The sequence below is a fragment of the Phoenix dactylifera genome, chromosome 10, assembly GCF_009389715.1.
Source record: "Phoenix dactylifera cultivar Barhee BC4 chromosome 10, palm_55x_up_171113_PBpolish2nd_filt_p, whole genome shotgun sequence".
In the NCBI taxonomy this organism is placed as follows: Eukaryota; Viridiplantae; Streptophyta; class Magnoliopsida; order Arecales; family Arecaceae; genus Phoenix; species Phoenix dactylifera.
The window spans coordinates 7252086-7260831 of NC_052401.1; the positions used below are offsets into that span (position 1 = coordinate 7252086).

Genomic DNA, 8746 nt, shown 5'->3' on the forward strand with positions numbered 1-8746 from the left:
CCTGAACAAGAATTTACACAATCATGATGGTTAGAGGAGGTCAGCATCTATATTATCTTGAGTTTTGTTTCCAAATCCACACTGCAGTAAAGATCAGTCACTAACCTGGCATACTCCTCAGGCTTCAAGCAAAATTCCCAACAACTCAATGTCATAATGTTGTTAGGAAGCAAAAACAGAGATGTTTAAATAATAAATACGGAAAAACTCTATAAGTTCCAAAACATTAGAGATCTAGGCTAACTAATATTAATGGATTAATTTTGAGCATGCAAATTAACCACTAACTACACTAGAATGAAGTAGTTGATAATAGATAGTCTGACAAGAAAATGAAGTTGAAAACTTAGTACAGTCTCTCTCTACAAAATTATAGGGATGTCTCGGTGTATCAAAAAGTTATATCGTACCAAAGAAGCTAACGGGGCCACAGACTGGGTGGCCTCGTATCTGGCTAGTCACTATGGGGGTGCCTTGTGGGTTGGAAAGACATAGTTACCTAGAACACTCCAAGACTTATTGTTTTTTGAATTTTTTGGATGTACCCATGCTAGAACTATCTGAATTATATCGTACCAACATTGGCTTTCAAAGCTTGGTAGCATTATAAAATTTAAATATCCAGGGATCATTCTTGTTCCAACAGAAAGTAATACATAATACAAATACCTGACCAAAGTTTCTGACAAGCAAAAGATGTACTTATAAAGAAGATATTGCATATAAAAAGTTCCTTATCAGTTCCATGAAACAAGACAACGATCCACACCCCTCTCAGTAAGCAACAGACCACCAGCAGCAGCATACAGCAGCAACCACTGCTTGAGACCAATTTCATAAATTAAGCTGCAGAAAAAATTAATCAATTCTAACAAAATTCCAATCTGTAGCAGTCAATAAGATACTAATTTTTAAGACAAACCATTCACACATTCCATCAAATTCTTTAGCAGGTAGAAAACACTCATTGAAATCAATCATCTCCACTCAGTTCCTCGCCTGAACCCTCATTACTAAGCTCTCACATGAGAATTATAAATCTAGAAACATGCTGAAAATCCATTCTTCCACAGATACAAATACAGAAAAAAATGATGCTGCAACAAGGCAAAGAATTTTCACCTGAAGGTCAACTGAATGACCATAGAAGCCATAGAGAATCACCCATAGTGTTCAAGAAATATTGAAAGTGCAAGTCAAAGACATGTTATGTGATTCCATTTAAATGATACAAAAATAGATTTCCGAGAAAAAAGACCAAAGCAATCGAATGCGATTCTTGTGCTAATTTTACTGCAATATCAAATCAACAAGGATTTGACTACAAGATCTCTTTTATTTGTTCAAACATTTGATTTTATAGCATCATGATGTTTTGAGATAAGACATCCTAGAAGACTGAAATAATCATGTGCAAAGTATTCGTCAACCACTCAAATGGTAAGTTAAAAGGCCAGATAATAACACATTCGACATTACAGAAATGACTGGCAAATTGATATCCTGTATACTGAAGGTCAATGTAAAATAGATGAAGTAGATAAAGTCTAAAGCATTCGAAGATGAAACATTAAAATGTGAATTTAGTCAATGATCTGTTCAACAACACACACCCAGAAATAACTGTAGTTCAATAATTGCTAAGGTTACATCATGAGTTACAAATACCTGCATAAAAGGCCTGACTTACCATCAAGACCAGGAAAACTTAAATTCAGGAAGTAAGCCAGAAATCTCAAAGAAAGATGAGTCGGGTCCATAAGTTACAAGACCTGTGTGGCAGATTAATATTTGTTTTTTTAGGCACAGGAACAGGACCATCACCATAGCTTAATCTTCTCTTCTCAAGCATCCTGCAAAACATTAATCACAAAACAAAAATACCAAAGCAAAGTAAATAAAATTCTACGCATATCAATACTGCATGCCTATGCAAGAGATAAAAAGAAATGTAAACAGAAAAGTGATATAGCTAAGATAAAGTGTAGAGAGAGCAAATCTCAGTGGAAACCAAAAACTGAAAAATATGGACATCATTCGAGTTAATGTGGAAAGTAATCTAAAGCTAACTGAACCATAAAGACTGCCGAAGTAGAATGTGACTTGTTGGGCTGCTTCCATTTTATTATCAAGAAAAAGTCAAGAAGTGAAATATTGACGAAGATGAAACACAATAGAGGTGAAACACACAATAATACATCTAGCTTGGTTAAGTGAGAGTCTGAGATGAATGCATTGACTGGAACTGTGATATAGGTGCATGTCAATAATACATCTAGCAAATTATTGGGCTAATCTAACAAAATCAGATGAAAGGATTTGATGCCTCGATGAAGAGGACTTCAAATCTGTCAGAGGAAAGCAAAGGAACAAAAATAGTGAAATATTCTTTTTTGGCACATCCGGATAAAAATATCTTAACTAAAAGGAAAACTAGCAAGACGTTACATATACATAGAAACACAAATAGCTAACGATGTTAATAACAACCAACTCCATGCACATCAGCCTTCAAAATTTAAAGAAGATCAGCATGAAGTACGCTCCCCGGTCTCAGTAGAAAGTCTTCGTGGATAGCTTGGCAGGCCAACCAATCCGCTGCTTCGTTACCTTCCTTGCAGGTGCGAGACACCACCGACAGATGCTGATTTGATCTCTAAGTTTCGATGTCCTGTAGCAATGGAACAAGACCAGCCTTTTGAATTGGTTGTTGCATAATCCATTACATTGCTGTAAGAGAATCACCTGGCAACCAAATTTTACAACTCTAAAAAAGATTAATAGCATGATACAACCCAAGCCAAACACCCTCTAATTCAGCATACAGGACAGAAGATAAGTGCAAAGTCTTTCCACCAGCCAATAGAAGAGATCCGTCCCGGTTTCTAATGATAAAACCTGCAACAGCCATAGAATGTTGAACAGAAGCATTAAAATTCACTTAGCATTCCAAAGGGTGGGGGTAACCAAGAGATAAGTTTATCCAAACATAACTGCTGTGACAGCAGGTAAGAACTACCTCAGTGCTTCCACTGAATGATAGAAGGATGGGGAGCTTATTCAACATAAATAAGAGCAGGACGTTTCACCTTCCTGAGTAACATATCAGGAGATAAGAACCCATGCTGGAATTGCCTCAGATTTCTAGCGAACCAGATTAACCATGCCATGTAAGTCACCTTGGTTACTAAAGTAACTAATGCCGGCAAACAATGAGGATTGTCTGGGAGCTGCTCATCATTGGCTAATTTGGCTCAGCATTGAGTTGCAAAGGGACAGGACACAATAACAAGCTGACAGTCCTCCAGAACCCCCTCACAAAGGTCGCAGGACTTCTCATGTTTGTCTCTTGCCAAAAGTTGGCTTGTTAGCAATTAATTCGAGATTGTCATTAGGCTGCAGGCTAGTAAAACAAATGCGAGGACTCGTGCGGGTTTATATTTAGCTCTACATCGATTATTCATCTTAGGTGCTTATACAGAATCAGGTAACACAAATAATACCTTCCAGCTCGTTTTTTTGGGTGAGATCTTAGGTTGTAACAAATGGTATCAGAGCGGACCCGGCTCATAACCTATGTGGACTTGGAGATATTGCAGCACAAATCTATTAGGGCTGACCACAGGCTAATCATAGTGCTTGTGATTAGATTTGAATGGATTTGAACTTTTAGTCGGACAAAGACGTCAGGGCTTAAACGGAGGAGTATGTGAGGACTCACGTGGGCATGTGTTTAGTCCCACATCGGTTATTCGTTGGGCAAATCTTGGGTACTTATACAGGATCAAAAGCCCAAATAATACCTTCCGGCTAGCTTTTTTGGGTAAGGTTCTAGGTTGTTACAACAAATCCAATAGAATAAAAGATGGTACAAGATCAAACTATGTTATTTTATGATCTAATGTTATTATTGTGGTAATATCATGATATTACAATTTGCATAAAGTTTTCATTCTTATTTTTTTATGCATATATCCGGTCGTCGTCTTCTTCTTCTTCTTTATAACATCTCTTGCTCAAAATCCATATCCATTTCAATCTCTCACTAGGTCTCCCACCTTCCGGTCTACGTCCACCTGAATGGCGGATGGTTGATGATGAAGGGTGGATTCTTCTAAACCGGAGATTCTCTTCTCAATTTGTGGTACAATGTTGCTACTAGCCAATACTTTCCACTAACATAAAAGAAGAACAATCTAACACTTGAGGATAAAGATGAAAGCTCGGTATTAATAGATTCTCCAACATATAAAAGGAAACAAGTTTCAGGAGGAATGCTTTTACAAGATAAGCTTCGTACAAGAAATTTCTTCTTCTAGATTGGCATATTACTATAAGTTTATACGCTTGGAGCTATAATTATTGTTCATGGAGAGGTGGTGCATGGAGTTGTCGTTAAGTATCTAGAAGGGATAAATTTAGGATCTATAGGAAGTTGTTGACTTGTTATACAAGTGCTAGAGCTATCTGAAGGCTCCAACTGTGGCATGTACCAATTCATTTACTAGGCTTTGTTCTACTGATGAACTTTTGCTCATAACATGCACCTATCCATAAGATTATTATTATGATTTTACTTTTTGTTTTGGCGGATTCATCATACAAAGCATGTATGGATACACCCAATAAATCAAAATACATAGCTCACGGAGTACCCGATGCAGCTTTTCCTCTCCTGATCATAAGGTATTCCCTGAGTGGTGAGTCACAAAGGCAGCCACTCAGTCGGCTTATTAGGATCAAGTTTAAGGAAAGGCCTATTAGGATAGAAAGAGAGATATCGGATGTCACATCCCTATAACTGTTTCCGAAGGAGATAACATCCATCTTATTCTCTGCAACTGTCTCTGCTGGAGAAGTCAAATTAAAGCGATACACTATAGGCTTGGTCACTATTTTATCTATGCTTATAAGAGAAAGGGTGAGAGAGAAAATAAGAAATGCTTGTTCAGGACAAGGAACACGATTGACCTCTTCTTCTTCTCGTGTTACGAGCGACATGTAAGGGTCCAAATTCAAGAAAGTTGTTGCCCCATAATGTTAATATTAATCAGTATTTTCCCCATATATTTCTTTATAAATATAGTTTATTACATATTTACTCTTTGAAAATTGCTATATATATATATACACACACACTTCAAATCATCTTGTTTTTGCATGGATATTCCTTCTTTTAAATTTTTTGCTCTTTGTATTTATAAGAAGGGTTGCTTTTGTTTACCGAACTGAAATATTTCTTACCATGTCATGAGATAAATTATAATACTTTTTTCTCTCCACACTAAGTAAAATGAGATAGCATGACAATAAATATATTGATCCAAGAAAATTAAAATATTTTTCTTGTAAATATCTTTAATTGTTCTTGTAAAAATGAAAAATATCATGACTATTTGCACCAAGTGGCAATTAAGAGCTGAATGCAGTTGGATGTGGCCTAAAAATCTTGTTAGATTGCAGCTCCTTTCAGGCTGTTCTTGTATATTAGAAAGCGAATGGGGTCGTAGACTGGATGGACTTTTTTACTGCTCAATACTTGAGAGTAATTTTTTGAACATATTATATAGCTGTCTCTTTACTTTTACTTTTATGCTCTTTTTTTTTATATATAATTGTATTCAAGCGGGGTAAGTAGCCGTTGTACCCACAAAAAAAAAAAAAAAAAAAAAAAAAAAAAAAAAAAAAAAAAAATCTTGTTGGGCCTAAATGTCCAAACTCTGGGCTGCACATTTTATATTTTAACGATCGGGACACGATTTCCTCGAGGCGGGAAAGAAAATGACCGTTATCCCTGTCTTCCTTCCGACCAACGCCGTCCCAACCCCCTCCCTGATCCCCACCAGCCCCAAAACCTTACTCCTCGAGCAATGCAAGACCCTCCGAGACCTGCACCAAATCCACGCCCACCTCATCAAAACCGGTGCCGTCCTCCACCCGGCCGTCGCCGAAAACCTCCTCGAATCCTCGGCCCTCGTCGTCCCTGGCAGCCTCGACTACGCCCTCCAGGTCTTCCGCCACACCCCATCCCCCCACACCCAAGCCCACAACATCCTCATCCGTGCCTTCATCCTCTCCGGCTCCCCCTGCGAGGCCCTCCGCCTCTTCCTCCTCATGCTCGACCGCGCCGTTCCCCCTGACAAGCACACCCTCTCTTGCATCCTCAAGGCCTGTTCCAGGCTCAGTTCTCTTGAACATGGGAAACAAATCCATGCTTTTATCCTGAAGTGTGGCCTCGGCTCGGAGGACTTTGTTCAGAATAGCTTGATCCATATGTATGCTAGCTGTGGCGAGGTTGGAATTGCACGAGGCCTTTTCGATGAAATGCCTGACAGAGGGATTGTTACGTGGAATGCCATATTTGCGGGCTACTTCAAGGCTGGGGAATGGACGGAGGTTGTTAGCTTGTTTCGTCAGATGTTGGAAGCAGGACTAACTTTTGATGAAGTGACACTGATCAGTGTCTTGACGGCATGTGGACGGTCGGGGGTCTTGGACTTGGGGGAGTGGATTAATGGGTATATAGAGGCAAATGGGATGAAGGGTAGTCAAAGTCTAGTGACGTCCTTGGTAGACATGTATGCTAAATGTGGCGAGGTTGAGAAGGCGCGGAGGTTATTTGACGAAATGCCATATCGGGATGTTGTTGCTTGGAGTGCAATGATTTCTGGTTATACTCAGTCGAATCAATGTAGGGAAGCACTTGCTCTTTTCCATGAGATGCAAGAGGCTGATGTTGATCCCAATGAAGTCACCATGGTCAGTGTTCTCTCTTCTTGTGCAGTTTTGGGGGCTCTTGAGACTGGCAAGTGGGTCCATTCCTATATAAAAAGAAAAAGAATGCAGCTTACTGTTACCCTTGGCACTGCACTTGTTGATTTCTATGCAAAGTGTGGATGCATTGAGAATGCAATTGAAGCCTTCGAGAATATGCCAAGGAAGAACGCATGGACTTGGACAGTGCTGATCCAGGGGCTGGCAAGTAATGGGCAGGGAAGGGATGCCCTCAAGCTCTTCTATTCCATGCTAGAAGCTAATTTCCAGCCGACTGATGTGACTTTTATTGGTGTTCTCTCTGCTTGCAGTCATGCAGGTCTAGTTGAAGAGGGCCGACAATTTTTTGATTGCATGACTCGTCATTATGGTATTGAGCCAAGGATCGAACACTATGGTTGCATGGTTGATATTCTAGGGCGAGCTGGTTTGATCGAAGGGGCATATCACTTTATCAAGAATATGCCTATTGAACCTAATGCCATTCTGTGGAGAACATTATTGGCTTCTTGTAAAATTCACAAGAATGTGGAGATTGGGGAAGAATCATTGAAGCAAATTGTCAAATTGGAGCCTAGACATAGTGGGGACTACATACTTCTCTCAAGCATTTATGCATCAGTGGGTAGATGGGAGGATGCAGTAAAGGTGAGGAATCAGATGAAGGAGAAAGGGATTAAGAAAACTCCAGGGTGCAGCTTGATTGAAGTGGATGGGGTGATCAACGAGTTTTTCGCCGAAGATAGCACTCACCCACAATCAAAGGAGATATATGATAAAGTTGATGAGATGATCATGAAAATTAAGGTGGTTGGTTATGTGCCTAACATAGCTGATGCAAGACTAGATGCTGAGGAAGATGAGAGGGAAGTATCAGTCTCTCATCATAGCGAGAAGTTGGCCATCGCCTATGGGTTAATCAAATCTACTCCTGGAGCAACTGTTAGGGTGTCGAAGAATCTCAGAGTATGCACAGATTGCCACATAGCAACTAAGATGATATCTAAGGTTTATGAGAGAGAAATTGTGGTGAGAGATAGAAGTAGATTCCATCATTTCAGGGATGGAAATTGTTCTTGCAAGGATTATTGGTAAAATTAGCTACATACAGATGCTTAATGAATTATTCAATCATAGATTTGCTACATTTTATAGTCGCAGAAATTGTGATTTTAAATCATTCTCTGGGTTAAGTGAGTATTCAGACTAAAAGAAGAAGCTATCATCAACGTTTTAAGCCATAAACTCCATATTTTTTCTTCCTTGCATGGCATGGTTGTTTTTTGATTGCTAAACAAAGTTGTTGCTGAATATAAGATATGATAACACATCTTGATGTGCCTTATTAGTTAGTCTCACAACATTCAGTAAATGACCCTATCAGAGTGTTTACGAATTCAATTGGGTCATGAAATCTATTTCCAATTGCTGAGCTGCAAATGGTGGGGCATATTCACTTCTTGTCCATGTTTCTGAATATTATAAATTGTTTTCTTTTTCCTAGTGCATCACCACCTTCTTTATGAATAATTAATGCTCCTCTGAAGTTCTTGGCAGCTTCAGGAAGATAAGTTGGAGCTCTTCATGGCTATTCTTCTTGCTTCAGTTTTCTAAACCATTTATCTAACAGTGTGCAATTCCATCTTAATCCTGCAGCAGCTTCTTTTCCTCATCCACAATCTCAGGAAAGGTATGGTTTTCTCTTCCAGCCAATGTTATAGTTAGAAATGATATTAGTTTCTTGAAATTGCCACTTCGTGATTTTATATATGCAGCTGATAATTCACGCTCAGTTTTTTGGTAGCATCATTGTATCCTTCGGATACAGAAAATCCCTTTTCTCTTAATTTTTTCCTTTTTTGTGCCTGTTTTACAGTATTTAAATATGAAAAATAACAATGTTACTGGAACCACAGAAACCAGGAAGCCATCAAATGTCAATCAATTCAAGAGGCAAAGTCCATGAAAATTT

General features: G+C 38.9%; 1 protein-coding gene across 1 annotated transcript; it reads left to right on the top strand.

The window, feature by feature from the left end:
- The first annotated feature begins 5742 nt into the window (after positions 1-5742).
- LOC103723163 (pentatricopeptide repeat-containing protein At1g08070, chloroplastic-like) lies at positions 5743-7921 on the top strand. Its single transcript, XM_008813990.4, has one exon. The coding sequence runs from the start codon at positions 5782-5784 to the stop codon at positions 7867-7869; it is 2088 nt and encodes a 695-aa protein (XP_008812212.1). The 5' UTR covers positions 5743-5781; the 3' UTR covers positions 7870-7921.
- The last annotated feature ends 825 nt before the right edge of the window (positions 7922-8746 follow it).

Excerpts from the sequence above, each read along its gene's own strand:
- LOC103723163 (XM_008813990.4), top strand. The coding sequence starts at position 5,782 with ATGACCGTTATCCCTGTCTTCCTTCCGACCAACGCCGTCCCAACCCCC.